General features: G+C 42.4%; 1 protein-coding gene across 4 annotated transcripts in view; it reads right to left on the bottom strand.

Annotated features, from left to right (window-relative positions):
* The window catches only part of SYNE2 (spectrin repeat containing nuclear envelope protein 2), a 306,555-nt gene that overhangs the window by 173,073 nt on the left and 107,418 nt on the right, over positions 1 to 26,064 (bottom strand). For all 4 annotated transcript variants that reach the window (XM_079769558.1, XM_079769560.1, XM_079769561.1 and 1 more), the window contains 13 exons: positions 24,199 to 24,357; positions 23,438 to 23,611; positions 22,421 to 22,555; positions 20,198 to 20,356; positions 17,470 to 17,681; positions 17,225 to 17,315; positions 16,366 to 16,463; positions 14,753 to 14,879; positions 12,655 to 12,812; positions 11,687 to 11,837; positions 10,354 to 10,964; positions 6,712 to 6,891; positions 5,248 to 5,398 (listed from right to left, as the gene is read on the bottom strand). In XM_079769558.1, coding sequence (XP_079625684.1) covers positions 5,248 to 5,398; positions 6,712 to 6,891; positions 10,354 to 10,964; positions 11,687 to 11,837; positions 12,655 to 12,812; positions 14,753 to 14,879; positions 16,366 to 16,463; positions 17,225 to 17,315; positions 17,470 to 17,681; positions 20,198 to 20,356; positions 22,421 to 22,555; positions 23,438 to 23,611; positions 24,199 to 24,357 — 2,406 coding nt within the window. The remainder of the gene's footprint in view (positions 1 to 5,247; positions 5,399 to 6,711; positions 6,892 to 10,353; positions 10,965 to 11,686; positions 11,838 to 12,654; positions 12,813 to 14,752; positions 14,880 to 16,365; positions 16,464 to 17,224; positions 17,316 to 17,469; positions 17,682 to 20,197; positions 20,357 to 22,420; positions 22,556 to 23,437; positions 23,612 to 24,198; positions 24,358 to 26,064) is intronic.

The following is a 26,064-nucleotide window of genomic DNA, read 5'->3' as shown; positions in this document are numbered from 1 at the left end:
TCAGGTGTCAAGAAATTATCCTGGTTGCAGATGACATGATTATCTACGTAGGAGATCCCAAGGAATCTATAAAATACTCCTAGAGCTGATAAGTAGGTTCAAGAAGATGGAAGAATACTAGATAAATATATAAAAGTCAACTGTACTTCTATATACTAACAACTGTACTTCTGTATACTAACAACAAATTTATAATATAATGCCATTTCCAATTACTCAAAAAATTAAATACTTAGATGTAAATCTAACAAAACATGCATAGGAGTTATATGTTTAAAACTACAAAATGCTACCCAGCTGGCGTGGCTCAGTGGTTGAGCATCCACCTATGAACCAGGAGGTCATGGTTCGATTCCAGGTTAGGGCATATGCCTGGGTTGCAGGCTCAATTCCCAGTGTGGGGCATGCAGGAAGCAGCCGATAAATGATTCTCTCTCATCATTGATATTCCTATCTCTCCCTTCCTCTCTGAAATCAATAAAAAATATATTTTAAAAAACAAAACAAAACAAACTACAAAATGCTCATGAAAGAAATTTGAAGGTCTAAAATAAATGCAGAGAAACACCAAGTTCATGAATACCTAGTAAAAGAAACATACCGGGTAGGTTCTCCCTGTATTTTTTCTTATAACTGCATGTGACTACAATTATTTCAAAATAAAAAGCTTAATTAAAAATTAAACATTTTTGATGAAAGAAATTACTGAGAGGTTCTATTTCCTGATGTCACACTGACTAATACATTGGCAAGGCTGAAATGCAAACCAAGTGTTTTTCCTTCCAGTTCAGGACTCTTTGTATTGGGACATAATAAATGTTTGTTAGGTTAAATGGAAAAATACATACATACATATATATGGCCCTGGCCGATGTGGCTCAGTTGGTTCAGCATCGTTCCATAAATCAAAAGGTCACTAGTTTGATTCCTGGTCAGGGCACATGCCCAGGTTGTGGGTTTGATGCCTGGTGGCGGTGCATACCGGAGGCAACCGATCAATGTGTCTCTCCCTCATGTTGATGTTTCTCTCTCTCTCTTTCCCCCTCTCCCTTCCTCTCTCTTTCAAAACATCAATAAGAACACATGTAAAGTATATTACATCTGTTTAAATTAGGATGAATGTATACCCATCCTAATTTTTATCGCATTCAGAGAACTCTTGTTAAATTGACACAAACAGGTGAAGAGAAAAAGACAGCAGGAGAGGGTACTTTTGCATTGACAGGAACTGGAGGTTTTGTTCTGTGATGAATGGAAGGGGGAGAGGAAAGAAAGCGAGGTCCCCTCTGACATTTCCCAAACTTTAATAGTCCCCTGACAGTTTAGCTTTCTAGTCTTACTCTCACACTCTTTCATTAAAGAGAGTAGAAACTTGGTACCATGTCCTAGATAAACATCCAGGTTTCTATAGCTTTGGAGGACAAAAGTTCTCAGTGGTATCATATTTCAGCCACTGAGCATCATGACAATGCATGCCACAGAAATGAACTGTTTCTGAAGACAGTACTTAGGTCATCACAAAATTGACCGAAAGTTGTGTTAACGATCAGTAGCACTACAATTTGCTTTTATCCGGTCTTTTAAAAAAGTGTCTGAGAACAAAACTAAACACCAGTGTACTAGAACTTCTATGTCTCCCATACAAAATAATGTTATTTCAGCCAATATATAAAGTGCCCATATGCTAGATACCATGCTAGATGTAAGATTCTCAACATAACCAATTTTTTTAATGCCTGGACTTTGATATTTAAAAATTATAGTTATTTTATTAATTTTAAAACAACCTTTTGTGAGCTAACCATTACAGTTGAGAAAGGGGTACAGATGAAGCAAAGTTAACCAATTTTTACTTCTGTCATACACATACTTCAAATATGTTCTCAGGAAAGACACTATTGTGATGATTGAAACACGTCTTGCAGTCAAATAGACCTGGGCGTAAGTAATAATTCTACCGTTCATTAATTAGCCATATAGTTTTTATGTTATTTAATAAGAAACTCTAAAAAGCTCTTATCCTAATCCCCAACGTAATGGTATTAGGAGATGAAGCCTTTGGGAAGTAATTAGGTCATAAGGGTGTCGTCCTCATGAATAGGATTAGTGCCCTAATAAAAGAGACTCCAGAGAGTTATCTTGACCTGGCCACCGTGTGAGGACCAGGGAAAGACAGCCACAAGTGTGTGACCTCAGGCCAGGGGCGCTGAAGGTGTAGGATCCCAGGCTAGGAGAGCTGCAGAGGCTCCTGTGGAGAGCCACTGGGGATGGGAGGGCCATCCAGTTACGCCATAGGGGTGATGTGGCCATCCAGTGGGCTTGGAGGCAGAGCAGCAGGCCAAAGAGGATTACTCTCAAGCCTTAAGGTTTAATGTTTGCCTTGTTAGGTTTTGGTCTTACTTCTTTCTTCTTTCCTATGTCTCCCTTTTGGAATGGATATACCTACCTGTCCCGCCACTGCATTTTGAAAGTATATAATTTGTTTGGTTCATGGGTTAGCTGCTAGAGAGAAATTTCCCTCAGGATGAAACATGCCTTGAGTCTCACCCACATCTGATTTAGATAATATGCAGATGAGACTTTGGACTTAGATTTTGGAGTTGTTGCTGGAGCAAGTTAAGACTTTGGGGGCTGATGGGATGAAATGAATATACTTTGCATGTAAGAACACAGATTTGGGGGGGGGGTGCAGGTCAACAGCAGAATGTTATAAACTGTGAGAAATGTCTCCAAAATTGTAAGAAATAAATTTCCGTTGTCTATAAGCCACCCAGACTATGGTATTTTTGTGATAGCAGCCCAAACAGACCGACACAACAGCCATAGAGGCCCTAAGGATGGCAGAAGGGTCAATACCTGGACTTAGATTCCCATTAATGAGAGTCATTCAGGAGAGGGGCCACCTGCCTGAAGGTGATGGAAGGAATTTTTCCTGGTCAAAATTACGGGGTTGGTTACACAGTTATGGGTGCGGGAAGAGTGTTCACGCAACTGAGAAGCGAGAACATTTAGAACTGCAGATAGGCCAAAGGCCAAGTTACCCCAAGATGTGCCTCTGTGGCCCATAGATTATTTGAGCTAAAGTCAACTTCAGCAGAGAGACTCAAGAAAAACTCCTGTCCCTCCCATAACTACCTACATGAACTTGAATTAGGCATCTGCCCATAAAAAGAGATGATCAGAGATAACCTCTTTTGGCCTATCTATAGGGCAGGGTAAACTTCTACTTACTGAACATCTGGTCTGCTTATCACCCTGCAATAGCCCTTTGAGGCCCCCAAGGCACCTTACCCCACCCCTAGCTGTGAATGTCCTATATACCCATTTCCCTTTTTGTCTCTGAACCTCTGGTGCACATGGGGTCGCTGACTCTCTCATGTAGGCCGGGTTCCCAAACAGATGTATTAAATTTGTTCTTTTCTCTAACTAATGTGTCTCATGTCTGTTTGATTATTAGACCAGCCGAAAAAAAAACTTGAGAGAGAAGAGTTACTTCTCCCACAACCACACACACAGTGGGCATCATGACTGACGCCATTAAGAGGTTAAGTCCCAGGCACGCTGCTAGGTACTCTACCGATGCTACCTCACCAAATAGGATAGACAGAGCTTTTTTGCTGGTGATAGGATCCAACTTCACGGGACAAAGGTAGGACTCGAGGACTAAGGAGGATTAGCACAAACCAAGAACAGCTGCAAGCAAGAAGGGCTAGATATGTCTGGTCAGTATACAAGACAGGGACTTAGGGGACAAGACAGTGATTCAGGCCGAGACCTTGATTCTGAAATAAGAGCGCCTAATGGGAAACTGTTGTCAGGGGCACAGAGACGAGTCGTTACGTGAGCTGGGACACACGGGTGAGGGGATCTTGTACGGCTGATCGTGCTGGATTCTCTGAGAGCCGAGGGCACCACAGCGCCTTAGATCCACTGGGATGAGGACAGGAGTCTCCTAGACTCAGAGACCACCACACCCAGAAGCTGCTCCAACTGACTATCCACTCACGGTGTTGGTGGCCTCCCTCACGGAAAACCACACAGTCACCATTGTACACCTGGTTTCCATCTAAACAAGCCCCTTTCTGACTGGTCAGCCTCCAGAAACTGAGTCTGAGAAAGTGGGTCTCTGACAGGGGCTACTCCTCGGCTGTGGCACCGGCCACGTGCCTGCACCCCGAGGGCCACTGCAGCTTCAGGGACAGGAGTTCCAGATAAAGAATAAGTCGTCCATGTAAGCTTCTACTGATTTTGTTCTCAGCCACGGGGAGGTTTAATAAAATTGCTTTCTAACAACCAGCTGGATCGAGCAGCACGCGCTTTTGACTCTCTGACCGCACGTTAGCATCGTGCTCACAAGCCAGCGGGAAAAGCAACGTGCTGGTGAATAAGCGTGCAGGATAGTGCAATCGCTGTCTCCCTTCCTGCCACTCTGATGGATAACCACATAAAGTCACAGAAAATAATGACACCTAGTGTCCAAAAATGTTAATTCTGCTTAGAATATGAAGTTGTGCTTGGAGAGGCTGTGAACACAGACAGAACAACCTGGAGATCAGCTCACGCACCTCTGCAGAAAGCAAGTAAGTAAAAAGGTAATTTTTCCCTATGACCACTAACCACAGAGGGGATTTGCCCACTGTCTTCATTCTCTCAAGACTGCAATGAAGTGTCCGGTTCCTTGAGGCAGGTCCGTGCACACGCGGACTGTTACCACCTCCCAGAGGGAGCAGCAGGGGCCACCCCAGACTCCAACACAGCCACACCGCCAGCGCCAAACCCATATAGAGGCGATCCAGCCTCAACCTGGGGGTTGATTTTTTTTATTTTTTATTTTTTGAGCTCTGCTGACATACTCAATAAATTCTTAGATATTTGGTAAAAAACAAAAAAACAAAAAAAAACAGTCACTAGGCCTAACTGGTTTGGCTCAGTGGATAGAGCGTCGGCCTGCGGATTGAAGGGTCCCAGGTTCAATTCCGGTCAAGGGCATGTGCCTTGGTTGCGGGCACATCCCCAGTGGGAAGTATGCAGGAGGCGGCTGATGGATGTTTCTCTCTCATCAATGTTTCTAACTCTCTATCCCTCCCCTTCCTCTCTGTAAAAAATCAATAAAATATAAATAAAAAAAAAACAGTCACTAGTAACTTCTTTTAAACCAAGTTTTGAAAAAGACTCCGTTTAAATATCCTCTTTATTGCCAGGCTAGTGAGCAAGGCCCTGGGTATTTCATCAGGAGTTTGGACTCACCTCTGCTATCCGTTTCTTCAGGTTATCCTTCCCCATGTACGACGCCTGCAGGGAGATGACATTCTCTTCTTTTTGAATCAAAGTTGTCAGGACGCTTTTAAAATTCTGATATTGTTTTAAGAGCTCCAAGACGCGTTCACACTGGTCAAGGCTATCAAAAAGGAAAAATGTAAAACAGCTAAACATCTGAAAATAACAACGCCGTTCTTTCTCTCTTTCGTTATCCTTATAATGACCAATAAGCTACAGAAGGATTTTTCTTCTTGGCATGGTTTGTAATAGCTTTACCAATTTAACCTAAGAATGACGGCACATACGTGCCATACCAAGGGGATGGTAAAAACAGCCACTGGACTCGTATTTTCACCCGATCAGTATGAAAAAGTCCCTAGATGTACACTTCAGAAAGAAACCTAAATTCCTTGAGGAACTGGCATCTCAATTTCATCCTTCAACAAAAATCATCTTTGAAAAACTGTGCCTCCCTAGAATTATTCTTGGAGATTATTTCAATATTGATTCAGCAAGTCACAGGTTGTTTATGTCTATTTAACTCATTCCAGATTTAGCCCATTTTAAAAAGTGTAGTACAGATAATGTGGCAGTTAGGACACCTGGTTTCTCGTTATGGCTGGGAACTAATTAGATATATGACCTTAGGTAAGTTACTTTAGGTCCCAGAACCTCAATTCCTTCCTCTGTAAAACTGAAGGATAGACGAGATCAAATATCATGGAGAGGCTTTATCTTGACTACTACACACTCAGGTCCCGGAAGGAAAGCATAGAACGTGTACTCGACTGGAGTTCGGTGGGGAAAGGACCACTGAGAGCAGAGTTAAGAAGGGGAATCACCAGAGAGCCAAGCCACCCAGGGACTGACAGCAGCAATAGGTTGTTTGTTTTTTTTCCCTTTCTCATCCAAGGATATCTTTTCCACTGAGGCAAGGGAGGGCAAAAGAGGGGGAGAGGGAGAGAGAGAGAGAGGGAGAGACTGAGATTAGAAGATGACAAACTGCTGGCTTTAAAGATGGAAATAAGAGACACAAGCCAAGGATTATAGGAGGAAGCCTCCAAAAGACAAAAAAAAAAAAGGCAAGGAAAGGGATTCATTCCTGAAGTTTCGAAAAGAAAAAAAGCTTGATTTGGGGATTTCTGACCTCCAGACTGTAATAAAAGCTTGTGACATGTTTAAGCCACTAAATTCGACGTAACTGGTTACAGCAGCAATAGAAAACAAATTCAGGGGAGGGGAGGGTAATTAATAGACTGTGTGTTTGTTAGCCTTCCTTAGATAACCTGACCAATTCATTCAAGCCACAATCTGTGATTCCACGGCTGCCCAGACATTGGCCCAGTGAGCGTCCAGTGCGAAACGCCTGTGTGCCCTCCGTCGGGTGCCCGGGGCTGTGTTTTAATCGTGCTGCAGAGCATCTGGCAGAGGCGGGAGGGATTCTGTCCTTACCACTCGGTGACGGAGGCTTTCGTGCTCTCCCACAGGAGCGCTGTGTTCCGGCACTGCTGATTCAGAGCTTTTTCTCTGCCGTCTTTGAATTGTGGAAGAGAACTCGCCATTTCTTGCAAGTGTTGCTTCTCTTTTTCATAGTCATCTAGGTCCTTATCCAGTCGGATTAATGACTTTTTTCTTGATTATGAAAGAGAAAAGATTGATAGCCAATCATCAGCCAATTTGACAGGATTCAAATGAGGGTAATATGGGGAGCACACCACCTTTAATTTGTCCTCAGGAGGTTTATGAAGACAAAAATTACACATTAAAAATTGCTATTGCGGAGTTCAGGAGGCTCTCTCCATTCCCACTATGCCAATCTGGAACTTTATTAAAATAAATATAGAAAACCAAAAACAATAACATTTTTCTGTGATGAACATACTTATAAAGGCTGTGTATATGCATGTGAGGAAAAAGAGAAAGAGTACGTGTACGTAAATGAGTGGGAAAGAAAGCCTGGTGTGGAGAGAAGAGATAAACAGTAGAGCACTACAAGGCTGCTAAGGAAGGGTGGGGAAGGGGGGAGGTCCGAGGAGGAAGGGAAAACTTGTATGTCCATCTTGTGTACTACAGGCTCTCCCATATCAGGAAAAAGAGTCATTTGAGCTAAGGGTGTTAAGGTGCAAGCTGATCCTGGAGCAATTAACGCCATTCACCAGGGTCTAAATTGCTTTTATCAGATATTCACTGTCTCTACTTGCTCTTTTCCAGTTTCTCTTGAGTCCACTCCCATAAGGCTTTCATTCCCTACAGCTCCTCCAAAAACTGCACGACAAGACCTCCAGGACCCATGGCATTGCTGAACTCATGCTCCCCTCAAATCCCCATCGTCCCTCACTAGTCAGCAGCATCTGACACAGTTGCTTACATCCTCTTCCCTGAAAGACCTCACGTGGCTCCCAGGACTCTCTTGACTTGCCTTCCACTCCACTGACCACTCCTCAGCATCTCTGCCTTGTTCCTCCTCATCTCCCAGGCCCCCCTCCTCCCAATGTACAACACTGACCTCTCCTCTTGTCTATTTAAATCAAGGGTGGGAAATGTCCAGCTCGCAGGCCATATAAGGCCCTCGATATCATTTGGTCTGGCCCTGCCAAGGCAGTATGGGTGAGTTAATTAAATGTTTGACCAAATATAACTTAATTTTTAAGTTGATAAATTTGTATGGCCCACAAATGATGTTATAAATATCCAAATGGCCCTTGGCAGGAAAAAGGTTCCCCACCCCTGACAACTCACTCTGCTGCTCATGGCTTTAAATAGCATTCCAAAATGCTAGTAACTCTCAAATGCATACCTGTAACCCTGACCTCTCTCCCAACTCCTGATGCCATCTATTTTCAAGAGTCTTACTGATATCCATACTTAAAAGTCAAACAAGTATTTTGAACCTATCATGTCTAAAACTGAGCACACCTGATCTTTCATTCACTACCTGACAATTTCAGTCTTGGTCACTTCAGTTAATGGTACCCCCAATCTTTCTTTTACACCCCATGTTCAGAGTGTCAACAAATCTTGTAGACTCTACCTTGAAGAAATATCCAGAAATCTTAAAACTTTTCATCATTTCACCACTGGTCCATACCACCATCATCCCTCACCTGGATTACTGAAACAGATCAAACTAGTCTTCCCTTAACTTCTAGTTTATACTAAACACATCAGCCAGAGAGAATCAGTTACAACACCACTAAGTCATTTCCCTCTGCTCAGCACCCTCCAATGACTTCTCAATGCCACTCCAAGAAAAAGCCAAGCCCGGCTGGTATGGCTCAGTGGTTGAGCATCGACCTATGAACCAGGAGGTCACGGTTGCACCTGGTCAGGGTACATGCCTGGGTTGTGGGCTCGATTCCCAGTAGGGGGCACGCAGGAGGCAGCCAATCAATTATTTTCTCATGTCATTGATGTTTCTCTCTCTCTCTCTCTCTTTCTCTCTCTCCTTTCCTCCCTCCGAAATCAATACACACACACACACACACACACACACACACACACACACACAGGGAAGACTTTAAAAGAAAAAGGCAAAGTAATCACATGGCCCACAGTCCCTCCATGAGCTAAGCCCCATCCCATCAAGTATCTCCCTGACACCCTTTCAAATCTCTGCACCGCACTGCTGACCTTCTCACCTCCGAGCCTCTCCTCAGACATGCCAGGCCTACTCTCACACCTGGACTTTGTACCCACTGCTCCCTCTGTCTGGAAGGTTCTTCCTCCAGGTAGTCACGTAGCTAGCTCTCATCCCATCGTACTTACTCAAAGGTCACTTTCTAGTAAAACATCGTTAATGACCCTATTTGAATTGCAACCCTCTTGTCCTCCTTTGCTTAATTCTTCTCTAGAGCTTATCTCAGCATCAAATATACTGATATCTCACTCTTCCTTCTAGATAATAAACTCTATGAGCACCCTGCCAGTGTGGCTCTATGGATCTCAGTTTGGTTCCCAGTCAGGGCACATACCCAGGTTGAGGGTTTGATCCCCAGTCAGGGTATGTGCAGGAGGCAACCAATCGATGTTTCTCTCTCTCCCTCTCTCTCTCTCTCTCTCTCTCTCTCATAGGCTTGCTTCCTCTTTCTCTAAAATCAATAAAGGCATGTCTTAGGGCGAGAATTAAAAAATAAAATAAATAAATGAGCTCTATAGGGGCTATATAAAATGAAAGCAATTTATTATTTATAAATGTGTAATTTTCATTTAAAAATTAATGTTTAATTTATGTACTTATTTTTTCTAAATCTATAATAAAAATATATTAACAATGAATCAATAATTAAACACCTCATTAGGAACTGAGGCACTATAGGAACGGAAGATTCATTGAGACTGAGGTCACAGGGACATTCAGAGGAAAGAGCTTGGTCAGCTAAAGACCTCAAGAGAGCATTGAACCTGAAGGACTAGTGATGGACCGAGGAGACAGAACGTGGGAGAGATTTACTAAGGGGAGGGGAGCTTCGCAAAAGTGTGTCTTCCTAACATTGTCGGTACCAGGACAGAGAGGCCGAGTCTGAATGGCAGAATTAAAATAGCACTCATATTGAAGGCTGCCAACCTCAGTTTACCCCAATTCTGCTCAGTCTCCAGAACCGACACTAACCATAGCTTACCTCAATCCCATGCCCTCCCACTCAGTCCCCACCCTAATCCTGATGGGAGGAAGCATGAAGCCAAATAATCAAGGAAGAAGTAGGGACAAGGTGTGTGGCATGTGCATCGGCCACCACTTCTTTCTTTATGACCAAACGTGTAGAGTTCCAGTCTTCCCCCATGGAGAGAACACAGTGAATACACTGCACTAAATCGACTCTGCAGCAACTTGTGTACTTTATCCACATCTTAGCTCACCACTCCTTTGCCCGTGAGAATGAAAACTTTACAAAGAAAAGAATTACATAACATTTTGTAAAGACACAATGTCAACAGGAAGGAAGTTTGTCTGGAAAGTCTACAGAAAAGAATGCTGAGCGCTGCATAGAGTGGGACGGGACAGAAAGAGACAGGAAGTATTTGTTTCATCTAGTAGTTATTTGAAAATACAGAAAAGTGTCACCTTGGGGGGAAATTGATGGAAACAACCCTTACCGTTGTTTTACAGCCGGAACCGTCGGATCCTTAAGACCAATTTTACTGATTTGACTCTGCACCTCTAGAATACTTCTCAGGAGTTCGTTATTTTTGAAAATACAAGTGTCTAGTAACTTGTCTTCTTCCGTGAGTTCCTCCTGTCCGCCAGAGCCACGGGTCTCAAATAAGGGTTTGGCCAGAGCACTGAGAAGTTTCTCACAGGACGAGTCTTCACCCCGGTCGGCGTCTTTAAAGCTGATGTCAAGCATCTTCAAACGTTTATCCAAATGCCTGGCCTTCTCTTTCATCAGATCAATTTCTCCCTCTTTATTTCTTACTGTCAAAGTATCCTCTGGTGCCACCTGTGTACCTGAGGCTGAAGGGTCCGTGACCAGCCCACCGGGGAGCGCAGCTGTTTTCAGAGAAGCCAAAAAGTCCTCCAGAGCCCTGAGGGCATCTCTACTCCTCTGGATCCTGTGGTTCGTCTCCTCAAGCTGAGATCTGTGTTTCAGGATAATAGTCTGTGTTGCCCGAAAATCAAGTGGGTGTAATTCCTTTAATGCAAAGTTGCCCAACTGCTCCAAATTGTTACAAATGTCTATCTGTTTTGCTATGGAATCTTGGATATCCTAAAATTAAGGTAAGAAGAGCGGAAAAGGCTGAGGTAGAAAAAAAAAAAGGGGCTGCAGGGCAGAAACTAACCTCAAATTATGTAACTCGGTTTAATCTAGAAAACTGCTTCTCAGTTTAACCAGGGCTGACAGTTTCAACATTTTAATTACAAATGACCAGATGGCCCAGCGGCTTTATCATCTGATACCCTTCCTGATGTTTCTATCCCCAAAAGAAAACAAGTATGTATGTATGTATGTGTGTGAGTGTGTGTATGTGTGTGTGTGTGTGTGTATATATATATATATATATATATATTGCTTCAATGAAAATAATCACAGATTAAAACTGTTGAGACATCTGTTTATAATCTGAAGTAAAAAACCTCACTATTTTGTATTGATGATGGGGTTTGGAATAAGTAAACTGTGGGATATGCTGATATATGCATATGAGTCTAGCATGATATTTAAGGTTTCAGTCATTGGAGAAGGCATTTATAAGGAATCCTTCATTTTGAATTCAAATACCTTGTTACTCTATAGTACCTACTTCCAAATTTGAAAGGAATTAAAGATTGAGAAATAAATAACAAGTATAACTTATTAAAGATTTTTCTGTCATAGCTTATATTCTAAATACATATTATTGATGCATAATTAAAAATGCAAAAACATGTATAAGCAAATCTCCGAGGAACCGATTATTCTATGACTATCCTGTGAGAACTGGTATGTACCTTCAGGTTTTGATAAATGCCATCAGCATCGGTGAAGTGAAAGTCTTCAATGGCCACGTCATGCAGAAGGAGCAGGTCTGAGCCACAGAGAAGGAGCGATGCCTTCTCCACAGGTACCACAAGCTGCAGCGCATTCTCCAGAGACTCCATCCTTGGTGCAAAAGAAACCAGATGTGAGGGGGAAACAGAGACGAAAGATACCCTATAAAATACACTGATGCCATGACTTAACCAAGAACAGAAAGTAACTGTCCAATAAAAATACATACCATGATATGTACAGATCATCACATTAAAACACAAACCCAGGGATCCCAAAATGCCAAAGAATGAGTTGTTTCCTATACAAGTATTCTTACCAGCTAACGGATACCACGCTAAATGAAAAACTGTAAAATACAAATTACTGAATGTAATTTAACACTGCCTTGATGACAAAGAAACCTCATTATGAATACTAATTATTTTATTCATGGAAATATACTAGAGTTCCAAGAACAGGCTCTACTACTAATAAATTGGAATGCGTGACCCTGGGTAGTTAACATAGATTCTTCGCCTCAGTTTCCTCTAAGGTAAAACAGGGATATGTACTGGGGATACACATCCTATGTGTAAGGCTAATGACGGCACTCTCATTTTAGAAATAAGGAAATCAAGGCCCAGAGAAGTTATGCAGCATGGCCAAATTCATGCCCCGGGGGGGGGGGGGGGAGTGGGAGGAGCATGATCTTTAGAACTCAACAGACTTTAAATTCCCCTTGAGGCTCTGGCCAGTAGTGTGGGTTGGTTAGGTTATTTAACCTCCCTATCAGTTTGCTCATCAGTAAAATGGCAATCATAATGGCAGCCTCTCTTAGGATGTTGTGACAGCTAGGTAAAATAACATATTAGTACAGTACTAGCCTAGCTTAAAATGGCATTGAAAAATTTAGTAAGTTCATTAGTAATAGATCTCAGAATTATACCTGGTATTAAGAGTCATCTGGAACTCTCTTTCTTTCTCCTTTAATTTGTCTCTTGCTTTAATTATAAAAGGCTTCTTTATGTCACTCTCAAGCTCTTCTAACTGCAATGACGTGATTTCAAACTCTTTCCAACAAGCATCAGTTTCATTTTTTAAGACCTGGATGAAACACATAAACTTATTTATCAGCTTATGGGTTAACAGGAGCAATTATTCTGTTCTTACAAAAATGAGACAGCCACAAACTGTGGGTACAAAGTTTCCCATAAAAATACGTTAAAACAATATTTTCCACCCTGGTCAGTTTTCTCAGTGGTTAGGGCATCGACTAACGGACTGAAGGGTTGAGGGTTTGATTCCTGGTCAAGGGCATGTATCTTGGTCGCAGGTTCAATCCCTGGCCCCAGTCAGAACAAGTGCCAGAGGCAACCAATAGATGTGTCTCTGTCATGTGGATTTCTCTCTCTCCCTCCTCCCACCCTTCCACTCTTTCTAAAAATCAATGGAAAAAATATCCTCGGGTGAGGATTAAGAAAATATTTTTTTCCAACCATCTACAAGGAAAGGATCTGTCAGGGAACAATGATATTAACTATGCTATCAGAGGACCCTTTTAATGAAGTCAAGGGAGACGACAATATGGCTTTCACCCAAATCCAAACCCCTTCCCCTAAGTTGGGTACACAGAATACAATTCAGAAAGACACATACAGTTGTAACAACAGACTTTCTACTTCCTCTAGAGAATAAATCTGTGTTTCTCCCTAAACTAAAAGAAAATTTGAATGAACCAAAACTATTTATAGCAAATGAGAAGTGAATAAAGAAATTAATTTGAGCCGAAGCCGGTTTGGCTCAGTGGATAGAGCGTCAGCCTGCGGACTGAAGGGTCCCGGGTTCGATTCCGGTCGGGGGCATGTGCCTTGGTTGCGGGCACATCCCCAGTCGGGGGTGTGCAGGAGGCAGCTGATCGATGTTTCTCTCTCATCGATGTTTCTGGCTCTCTGGCTCTCTCCCTTCCTCTCTGTAAAAACTCAATAAAATATATTTAAAAAAAATTAATTTGATTTATAATTAAATACCTAAAAATTCTATACCCTTTCAGTGCCTTATATTGATTCTTAAAAAAAAAAAAAAAAAAGCATTACTACAACATTTTACTGCTTACTCACCAGTATAATTTGCTCTTCACTTTCCCCAAGAATTAGTATAGCTTTTCTAACCAACTCATTATTCAGTCCCTGGAGTAAGGTCTCAAGACAGTTTCTTAATTGCATTGAAAACATGCTAAATCCATCATTTGAACAACTGAGATTTTACCATATGAGTTTTGCTTATTCAGATGGAAAATAGCGAGGGGCCAGTTGGAGGAAAAAACGAGAAAATATGGGAGGGTGTTATAGGAACCACACATGGTCCTTTCTCTACCTGATGGGTTTTCTGTGAGGGCTCACTCTAACGCACTTCCAAGCTTACAAGTGTTGCATTGCCATGCACAGATCACCTTCAAATTAAGGAAGATATTTATTGGTAGAGCTAACTATTGATCTGCCTACCACTAGCTGTTTCTGTAGCTCTTGAATCAAATGCACTACTTCCTCTGATGCTCAGAGTGAAAACTCCCTCCACTGCCTGCCCCTTCCTTACTGTCCAACATCAGACAGACATTGTGACAGCTTGGTTAAGACGATGAACAACTGAGAAGTATTTAGTCACTGGTTTTCCATGTATTGTTCATTTTAGAGCAACCTAGAAGCAAGCAGTGTTGGTTAAAATTGCCTCCGACCACATTGTTTTGACCCATTCATCTGAAGCCTTCATTCCCATCCCAAGCACAATAAAAAATTCTGCAAGCCACAATATCGAGAGTATCAAATTAGAGCATGGGCGATAAATTAGGACCCTGCGCCAAAGTCTTTCCTGGGTTTGATATTTGGATGCAAATCACTTTCTGGAATCGGGTGACATTAGACATTGCAATCCAACCAAGTTCTTGGAAATATCTGGCATATGGGACCTCCACCAAAATGGTGACATCTATATTCATGGTGGTATTATTTTCTAACAAAAGGTAAATTCATAATATTTTCAATAATTACCTGTAGATCTTCCAGTTTATCCTGCAGACAAGCACTACTCCTTTCCCCATCGCTAGGGAAATCAGAAGTAATCCTAACTTTGTTGTTTTGCAGGTGTAGTTCAAGGGTTTCTGTGTGTGTATCATACCTGGGAAAAATTAAAGGTGACATTACTTAATTTAAAAAAATAAGACAAAAAAGTTTTTCAATTACTGTCAATTATGCATGAGGAAATCCCAGGGATTTCTGTTGAAGTTACTGGACCACATGCAAAAATTCTGACCCAAGCATAATAAGAACTTATCTTCTCTAATAAAATGGTAATATGCAAATTAACCATCACTCCGCTACATAAGCCACGCCCACCAGCCAAGCCACGCCCACCAGCCAATCAGGGTGAGTATGCAAATTAACCCAAACCAAGATGGCTACAGCCACAGAGAGAAAGGTTTCCTAGGTAACAGAGCAAGCCAAGCTTTCCATAGCCGTTGCAGGCCTAAGCCTCCACTCAAGCTACAAAGTTTCAATTATAGAAGGTAAACAAATTCAAACAAATGGCAACAGAATGGAGCTTGAGAGAGCAGGCCAGGGGTTGCCGGCGGCAACAGGGGAAGCAAAGCTTTAAAGCACACCCTGGCCGGGCCCACCCGCTTAAGGCAACAAAGTTTCAACTGTAGAAGGTGAATTAACTGCCACAGAGATGGCTGCCGCCCCGGAGGGAACAGCAGGCTTGGCTCTGCTCTGCTCCAGGCTACAAAGTTTCAATTGTAGAAGGAAAATAAATCCCAGATACCAGGGCCTCCGCTTAGGTTGCCAGGGGGCGTGGCCCGCCTGCAAACCAGCACAGGCCCCTCGCTCAGGCCACCCCACGCCCCAAGAGAACCCCACCCTGATCCGGGACACCCTTCAGGGCAAACCAGCTGGCCCCCACCCGTGCACCAGGCCTCTATCTTATCTAATAAAAGAGTAATATACAGATTGATCATCACTGCAACACACAATATAGCTGCCCCCATGTGGTCAAAGATCCTGCCCCCATGTGGACACAAGATGGCCACTACAAGATGGCCAGCAGGGGAGGGCAGTTGGGAGGGACCAGGCTTGCAAGGGAGGGCAATTGGAGGTGATCATCCCTGCAGGAGAGGGCAGTTAGGGGTGACCAGGCTGGCAGAGGAGGGAAGTTGGGGTCAAACAGGCTGGCAGGGGAGCAGTTAAGCATCAACCAGGCTGGCAGCGGAGTGGTTAGGGGGTGACCAGGCTGGCAGGCAGAAGCGGTTAGGGGCAATCAGGAAGGCAGGCAGGCAAGCAGTTGGGAGCCAGCAGACCTGGATTGTGAGAGGGATGTCCGACTGCCCGTTTAGGCCCGATCCCACCAGGATCGGGCCTAAACGGGCAGTCGGACATCCCTCCAGGAGTCCCAGATTGGAGAGGGTACAGGCTGGGTTGAGGGACAACCCCCTGCCGTGCACGAATTTCGTGCACCGGGCTTCTAGTTAAAGTATAATACGTTTGGTTGATGACAAATATGTGATACCTTAATCAATAAAGTAATTTTAAAAAAAATAATAAAGTATAATACGTTTGCATTGATGAAATATTTCTGGTGGACTTTCCAGTTGTTTAAAAGAGTTTACCTGTCTCGTAAACTACTTATAGATGTATTGTGATCCTTTTCTTCCTGTTCAGGCTTCAACTCTGATGCCAGGCTCAAATTCTTAATTGATCCCACTGCCTACATAAATATGCAAAATAGTCAACATAATATCTTCAATATACTTAATTGTCTAGAACAGATAAACACTTTTTGATACAAAGGCATATTATTGACTCCGTATACAGCATACCAGAAGATACCACAATTTATCCGAGGTTTCTCAGCTCAGAGAAAGGCCCTCCATGGGATAGAGGAGATTTATTGTACTGAGTCTCACCTTCTCTTTGGTATGAAGGAGCTCTCCTACATGCTCCTGCTGACTGTGACCACATAGGGATGGTCAACTGCAGACAGAAGCCTCGCATGCAGGAGCAGACCTCTGAAAACTAACACACTTTGCTCTGTCCCACACCTCTCACTGGCCATCGGGCTGTGAGATACAGTGCATGCCCATTCTAAATGAAAATTCAGTTCCCAAGGAAAGTAAAAGACATTACAATGAGAAAAAGACAAATGAGAGATGAAGTAGCTCATCTCAAGGACGCCGAGGCATCTGTACAGATTAAACGTAACCTCTTATACCCTCCCTGGTAATGTGCACAGTCAATAATGGTCAAAATGGTCTCTTTTTAAAAAACTGTTTGTACCCTCAGCGGAGAATTAAGCTCATTCTAATTCTCTGTAAAGCAATCTTCCTTGCATGACTTAAGTGGGGCTTCTCAGCTGAAGGGGCCTCTCAGGTCATTAAAACCATCACTTAATGAATGAGAAGTGGAGTATTATACACTTGGCCTTCTTCACTGAGTTTACTTGTAAAAGACATTATCCACATTTAACACCTTCTCAGTTGATGGCTGATTATCTGCGTTTGCAGATGGCGCCTCACTGTGGCCATTCCTTCCTCCATTCTCAGATGTGTTCGCGGTCCCCCTAGGAAGGAATCAAAATGGCAGATTGAAATAGGCGGAGAGTCATGAAGCCTGAAAAGATGATGCATAATCATACTCAATGCTAGATCATTGTGCAAGAGGCTTTCTCTCGATTTTTCCCCCTTCACGCGTGGCTATTCTTATGAAGCACTAACTTGTTTTTCGACGTGCCTCCCACAGGGGGCTGCAGTGTGGCGTGAATCTCAGAGGCACATTTCCGAAGTCTTTCTATCTTTTGTTCATAATCTCTGAGCACCCTCCTCACTTCCTGTTGACTCTTCTGGGAAGTCAGCTCCTCACACAGCTCCCGCAGGACCTCCATGTGGTGATCAAGCTGGTGTAGGCTGCCTTCCTCAGAAAAGCAGGCCTAATGGAGGGAATAAAGCAGGAAATGTGTTTCAAATGAGTTGACATCATTAGTCCGTGAGGATTAGACACTAACAGATGTGTGTGACTTTAACAACGCAATCTTTTGTAAGCCTGTCCACCATGTGCCTGGTGTGGTGATGGGCATGGAGAAACAAAGATGAGGCAGGCGGCCCTATAGGGATTTGCCGCGGCCCAGTAATGTGGAAACCATAATATGTCACCCCAAAATATGCCCCTTTGACATGAAAATTAAGAAGCAGTAAGCAACCCTGGCTGGTGTGGCTCAGTTGGTTGAACATGGTCCCGTGCACTGAGAAAGGTCACTGGTCCGATTCCCGGTCAGGGCACATGCCCAGATTGCAGGTTTGATCCCGTTGGGTGCATACGAGAGGCAACCGATAGGTCTTTCTCTCCGTCTCCCTCTCCCGTCCCCTTTATTGACTTTATTTAAAAATCAATAAAAACATATTTAAAAACAATAAAAGAAGCCGTTAACACAGAAAAAGCTCCGTTTTCTGGCTAAAGATGGGAAATAGTCTTTTGTTGGAGATAAACACTTCTCAGCCCAGACCCGCACCAGAGGAGCCTGCAAACAAACCTTGTTAAACGAACCTTGATCCTCCCTCCCAAGAGGTCCTGTGTTACCTCTTCACCATTGACCACCCCAGCCCACACGCGTTTGCCTTGTCAATTCTTCACAAATGGATGGTTTTGTTATCTCGAAGGTATCAAGTCTTCCTGCTCTGCTCACTTCTACAAGTCTTCAACCTCTTGTCAAGGCTCCCACGTGCATGTAAAAATTCAATAAAATGTGTGCCCCTTTCTCTTGTGAATCTTTGTCAGTTTAATTTTCAGACCCAGCCAGGGACCCCAAGGGGGTCGAGGGAAACGTGTTCCTCCCCTACAGTAGTCACACCAATAATGAGCATAGAGTGTGACGAATGAGAGGACAGACCCCACTACCTGCCTTAGGAGTCACCTGAGGGAACCACCCAAGCTTCATGCAGGAAGAACGAGGAGACCAGCAGGTAAAGGGGGAGAGGGGGGCGTTCCCAGCAGGAGTATCAGCCCAGGGAGAAAGGCTCCAGATGTTCTGAAAGGACAGCAGTCTAGTGTGTAGAGGGCACAGCACAGGAAAAGAGAGGCTGAGGCATGTCCTGGGACCAGACGGTGAAGGACTTGAACGGCCTCCTAAGGAGTCTGGAGATGTCCTGGGAGTAGACTCGGTGACCCAAGACCTGTGGTTCCCAGGGGTCACTCGGTGATGGGTATGGAAGATGATGCAACCCGCATCATGCCGAGGAAATAAGCCAGGCAACGCCGATGGGAAGGATGGAAAAGCAGCTGTTTTGCAGAGAAACAGATGGGGCCTGGCAGCTGACTCCACCAAGGCTGCGTGGGCAGGAAGGGGAAGGAGAGGGAGGAGATTCTGAGACAGCAAAGCCCTCCCAAACCAGGGTACATCAGAGTAAGAAACGTCTAAGAGGAGCTATCACTGGTTCATGTTGGACATGCGGAAGGTGAGGTCTCTGACGAACACTGGGGATGTCTCAGTTAGAAACAGAACCTGGAGCTCAGGGAAAGGACTCAGTGGGAGATAAGGATTCAGGCGCCATCACTGTAGAGGGGCAGCTAAAACCCTGGAGTGCATGGAATTGCCCAGAGCAGGGGTGGGGAACCTATTTTCTGCCAAGGGCCATTGGGATATTTATAGCATCATTCACAGGCCACACACAATTATCAACTTAAAAACTGGCCGGCTATATTGGGTCAAACATTTAATTAACTCACCCCTAATGCCTTGGCAGGGCCAGACCAAATGATTTCAAGGGCCTTATACTGCCCAAGGGCCAGACACTCCCCACCTCTGGCCTAGAACCATCATGAAATTAGCCAAAAGCAGAGACTCTCAAAGCTAAAACATTAAGACAGCACAATAAAAAAGGGGAAATGTGTGAAGTATACTAAAAAGAAGCCCTCCCACAGGGGGAAAAAAAAAAAGAAGAAAAGAAGAAAAGTCAAGAGGAATTGCCATTAAGAGAGCCACAGCAGGAGAAAGTTTTAAAAAAGTGAAGAGGGGCCAGTACTGTCAAATACATGGACGCAATCAAATAGGATGGGGACCAAAAGGAGACCATGAGATTTGCCCCAGTTGGTTTACATCCTGATTTCAGATCTTTCACTAAAGCTGCACTTTGAGGAAACCGGGTCCCCACAAAAGCAACTGTGGGTACATCAGCAACAGTTTGTAACCAGACTCTCAAGGACAGGGGCCACTGAAACATACAAGGGAAGTCATGAACGATTAACTCAACGCTGAATTGTTCTCACTTCTGAAAAGCAAGAATCACCGGCTCTATTTAGAGCTTGAACTGCATAAGGGATAATCCCCAGGGAGCGAGACAGATGAAGTCATTCTGAGAGGCGATTTAATCCCAGGCCAAGGACATACACAGCCCTTTAAGAAAAACCTCAAAATGAGGACAAAATGTAAATGGAAAACAGGTGGTTTACCTCATGTTCCTTAATGAGACCCTTGGTCCTTCCTCGCCGAATTAGTTTCTTTTCTTTATTTACTTGCTTTTCAAGTCTTGAAATAGTGTCACTAATTTTTCCTTTTTCAATGTCTATTTTTAGTTGTTGAATATACAAGGACAGTTCATGATGAAGAGACTGAAAACAAAGACACATATTAACCATGGGAACCAAATCTATTGAAAAGGTTTTTATAAAAAAACATAATAAAAATACTTTTATTAACAAACGACAGAAAAAGAGCTTATGAAATTCTCATTCATCTTTGTATCTTTGAGGAGGACCCATAAACATTTTTTTTTCTTTCTAAGAACTAAAAATGTGTTTTATTTGGGAAAGACGCTGTTAAGAGAATTAAAAAGACAAGCTGCAGACTGGGAGAAAATATTCATGAAACACACATCAGAGCCTATGCAGAAACAACAAGATGCTATCATGTGCATCCTGAATGCGATTCTGGAACAGACTAAAAAGCACATTAGGGGAAAACTGTGGAAATAAAATTAAAATGCAAACTTAGTTATTAATAAGGTATCAATATTAGTCCATTAATTGTGACAAAGGTACTATATTAATACAAGATGTAAATAACAGCGAAAACTGTGCCTGGGGTATACTGAAACTCTTTGTACTATCTTTGTAATAATTCTGTAAATATAAAATTGTTCTAAAATAAGGTTTACTTTAACGTGCTTTATGAGGACCTTTAACAGTAGACCTTCAATTATATTACTTGATTCTCTCCCTCTCTCCATATATTCATACATACATGCACACATACACAAAAACCATATTCAATACTTAGTATCATTTATTGAACACTATCTCTGTGGTAGGTACTTTCCATAAATCCTCACAACAATCACGCCAAGCGGGTGGGGTTATTCCCATTTTATCAGTGACGCTCCTAGAAGTTGAGCAACTTCCCCGGGGTCATAGCTGCTGGATCCAAGTCTGTCTGCCACCAAAGCCAATATCTGTTTCAGTGAAACTCTGGGTATGTGTGTCAATCTGCTGTCTCAGTCAGGATCCAACCAGGAAACCAGAAAACACTACATATTAAACTCAGAGGGAATTACATGCTCGGGATTGATTACACAAGAGATGAAAGCCAAAGAGGGGACAGGAAAGCAATCCGGAGATTAGCATCAGCAGAAAGCTGCCACCGCCACCCAGACGGAAGCCTGAGTGGAGTCCAGGCAGAAGGTCACCAAGCAGAGGCCGGCACCATGGAACCTACGGCCAGGGGGAGACACAGCGAGAGACACTGGCAAGAAAGAGAGGACAGGAAGGCCTTTGGACTCTGCTGCTTCCCAATCTCCTTCTTTTTTTTTTTCAGGATTCTTTTCTTTTAATCTGATGATACATACCATAGATGTTCTTTTTTTTTAAATTTTTTTATTGATTAAGGTATTACATGTGTCCATATCTCCCCATTGCCCCCCCACCCCACTCCCATACATGCCCTCACCCCCCAGTGTCTTGTGTCCATTGGTTATGCTTATATGCATGCATACAAGTCCTTCGGTTGATCTCTTACCTCCCTCCCCGCTCCCCAGCCTTCCCGCTGTAATGTGACAGTCTGTTCAATGCTTCTCTGCCTCTGTATCTTTTTGTTCATGAGGTTATAATGTTCTTTATCTCAGTGCTGTCATTGGCTGAACACAGAGAGAAGCCAGCTGCTACAGGACCTGAGATCGCAGCCCGCAGGGATCAGCCCTCTGTGATTTTGGGTAAACAGGGAGGATAATCAAGAATGACTCTGAGCCTGGCCAGCAGAGTTCAGGGTTGAGTGTCGACCTATGAACCAGGAGGTCATGGTTCGGTTCTCAGTCAGGGCACATGCCTGGGCTGCAGGCTTCATCCTGTGTATGGGGCGTGCAGGAGGCAGCCGATGAATGATTCTCTCTCATTGATGTTTCTCTCTCTCTCTCTCCCTCTCCCTTCCTCTCTGAAATCTATATCTATCTATCTATCTATCTATCTATCTATCTATCTATCTATCTATACACACACACATACACACACATACACATACACACACACATACACATACACATATACATATACATATACATATACATATACATATACATATACATATACATATACATATACATCTATGAAGAATGACTCTGCTGACAAACAGATCCATGGTCAGATGCATTAGTATAAGCCCTGGATACATATGCATGTTCTTACCTCCCACTTGGCACAGACATCTCTACTCTTTTCTTCCAAAGACAGCTTTACATCCTCAGTGACATTATTTTTCAGTTCTTCAACAGCTTTCAAATACTTGGCCAGACTTTTAGTATTAAAAATTAATAGTGCTTCCTATTAAAAAAAAAAAGATGCAAGCAAGAACATGAAAGCCTCATCCCACTGCCAAGTCCTCAAAGCTAATTTTGGTAGATCTTTCACAGGTAGAGCTAAAAAAAGGACTCTATGAAGACATTTAAAGACTTAAAGGAGACTTCTCTTTGTAACTTGAGGTTTGATAGCCCATTTGCATCTCTTGAATTCTTTTGAAAAAAAATTGCAAAATATTTCTTATTTAAATGTAATTACAGCCTGGCCGGTGTGGCTCAGTGGGTTGGAGTGCCCTCCCACACACCAAGAAGTCACCGGTTAGATTACCAGTCAGGCACATGCCCAGACTGCAGACTGGATCCCCATTAAGGGACATGCAGGAGGCAGCCAATTGATTTTTCTCTTTCTCTTCCTCCCTCTTTCTCTCTCTCTCTTCTCATTTTATAGAAATATATTTTTATTGATTTCAGAGGGGAAGGGGACGGGAGAGAGAGATAGAAATATCAAGGATGAGAGAGAATCATAGATCGGCTGCTGCATGTCCCCACAGTGGATTGAGCCCACAACCTGGGCATGTGCCCTTGACCAGAATTGAACCTGGGACCCTTCAGTCCCCAGGCCGACACTCTATCCACTGAGCCAAACCGGCAAAGGCAATAAAAACATACTTTAAATAAATAAATAAAGTAATTACACATTTGGCAGGTCGACAATAGTATATTGAATTTTTAAAAATCTTCATTTTAATTTTTAAGAGTCTCTGGGGAATGATGTATATAAAACTTGAAAAAATGTTAAAGGTACAGTAACTTTGTGTATAATCACAGTGATGGAAACATCTTGATTTCAAATGAGATAGTTGGTTAATAATAAATACTCTACATTTGATAGTTGAAAGGGTCCCACCTTGTATTTTGAAATCAGTCCACTCCGGCTCTCTCTTTGGCCAAGTAACTGCTCAGCCCTTGTAATGTATGATTCCAGTTCCTTCAGGGATTCTTCCACCTTCATCCTGGCACTCAGGTCTGGTGAGACATCAGATGAGTTCTTCAACATTGCACCTAATTTTACCATGTTGATCTGTGAAGACAAAAAATTCTCAACACTTAGCCTGGCTTCTTAGAAAATTAACAAATTATTAAGTAATTTCTTTGTGTTGCCACTCCTATTTTCCTGTTAGACATAAGAGTATCTAATTTATTATATAATATTTTCCAATATCCTCTAAATTATAAAGAAATTATAAAGTTTGGTTCAGTGGATAGAGTGTCGGCCTGAGGACTGAAGGGTCCCAGGTTTGATTCTTGGTCAAGGACCCATATCTTGGTTGCAGGCTCGATCCTGGCCCTGGTCAGGGCATGTTCAGGAGGCAACCAATCAATGTCTCTCTCTCACATCAATTTTTCTCTGTCTCTTCCCCTCACTTCCACTCTCTCTAAAAATGAATGGAAAATTCGGGTGAGGATTAACCAAAATATATATATATATATATATATATATATATATATATATATATATATAAAATATATATATATATATTGCAAAAGTTATATTTTACAAAACATTTCCAAACTACAGGGCAATCCTTGCCCCCAACTTCCCCATCCTCCCATTGACCACTTGGTTTTAAAGACTAAATTCATGAATAAGGAACATTAAAGAGAGACCTGGACTTTCTCTTTAGCTTCTTGAATCTTTGCCTGAAGTCCAGCAGTGAGAACATGTTCAAGGGACTCCTGGCTTGAAATATTTTGTACATCCATTTGTAAAGTGTCTTCCATTCTAGACACAAGCTCCTCATACATAGAGCCTTTGGCAATAAGATGCTATTAAAACAAATTAAAGTGAGATCACAATAAACATTCTGATTACATATTAAACATTACATTAAATCTCATCAGAAATCATTAAAGGTTAATTATTAATGCAAAATGAGACAAATTTATATTCTAAAGGACATTATTTTAAATTTTCATTTTAAGTTTTATATTTATACAGTCAAATTCTGAGCAACATAGTCTTTTATAGATTATTCTTTATATACTAAGCACTTCAATAAAATACTTTAAGTAATATAATGTCAATAAAGAGAAAAATAAGTTGAGAGAGTAGTAATAAACCTTAAAATTAAGTTGCTCGAAGCCAAATCAGTCACAAGGGAATCCAATAAATGTTACTGGAGAAAGTGACTATTAGAAAATAATCTTTTTAGAACCACACTTGATACAACACTAGAGGCCTGGTGCACGTAATTCGTGCATGGGGAGGGATCCCCTCAGCCCAGCCTGCACCCTCTCCAATCCAGGACCCCTCAGGGGATGTCCGACTGCAGGATCAGGCCTAAACCGGCAGTTGGACATCCCTCTCACAATCCGGGACCACTGGCTCCTAACTGCTCACCTGCCTGCCTGCCTGATTGCCCCTAACTGCCCCCCCCTGCTGGCCTGGTCACCCCCAACTGTCCCCCCCGCCGGCCTGGTCACCCTAAATGCCCCCCCCCCGCCGACCTGGTCGCCCCTTACTGCCCCCTGCCAGCCTGGTCGCCCCACGCAGCCTGTTCAGTCGTCCATTTGGTTGCGATGGTCACTTAGGCTTTTATTATTATAGATATCAAAACTACTTTACAATATATCTTGATCCAATAAAGATATACTTAATTCCTTCTTACAGAATTAATATTCTAGCATGTTTGTATATTCACTGTTATTTTTTTGAAATATTTTTAAATATTGAATTTCTCATTTCTCACTCATTTCTTTTACTTAAATAAATCCCAGATGCAGCAAATAAATAAATATGTAAATAAAAGTAGAAAGCACTGGCAGAAGGCACAGGTAACTTTAAATAATATTTTCCAAGCAATAAAAAGTATCATTCTTATACACAACGGAAACACAAAATGCTATATATACACCATTTCAGAAATGTAGATTTGAAAGAATCACATAAGTATTCCTTTATTCCGGGAACTTTCCATCTTGTTGCAATTTATGACATGCTCCATAGATTTTTATAGCTGAGCTTGGAACTCAGTAAAAACCACAATTGTAACTTCATTCCCAGGAGAACTGAGTGATATTAAAACGCAATCTTGCCTCATTGCTTTTCAATGAGTCGACTGCCTGAGAATGAAGACAGAACGGAGTTTTAACAACATCCGTCACCCTCCCTGTGTCAAGAAGGGTAAGTGGCTTACTCGGTGAATGAGCTTCCAAAGCACAGACTGTCATAATATCTTATATTCACGCTGCACTGAGCTATGTGAGACTGAACTCACTTATCTTCTTCATCGCCCTCTCATACAAGAAAATGTTTTAATCTCCATCATGTAGCTGGGAAAATTAATTCAAGAACTTAGACTCACAAAATGTATTATTAATGGTCTTCCAGTCTATCCTCTGTCTTCAAGCAAAATCACAGCAAATGATTCAGGAATGAGAATCCATGCTACTTAAAAAACTCCCAACTAAGAAAATTCAAACAGTCATATTACTCTTTACTCTCAAACTTGTTATCTTAATACTTCAGTCAAC

This window comes from Cnephaeus nilssonii, assembly GCF_951640355.1.
Source record: "Cnephaeus nilssonii genome assembly, chromosome: 4".
NCBI classification, from domain to species: Eukaryota; Metazoa; Chordata; class Mammalia; order Chiroptera; family Vespertilionidae; genus Cnephaeus; species Cnephaeus nilssonii.
Note: the sequence above shows the minus strand (reverse complement) of the source record. Positions and strands in the feature narration are given on the sequence as shown.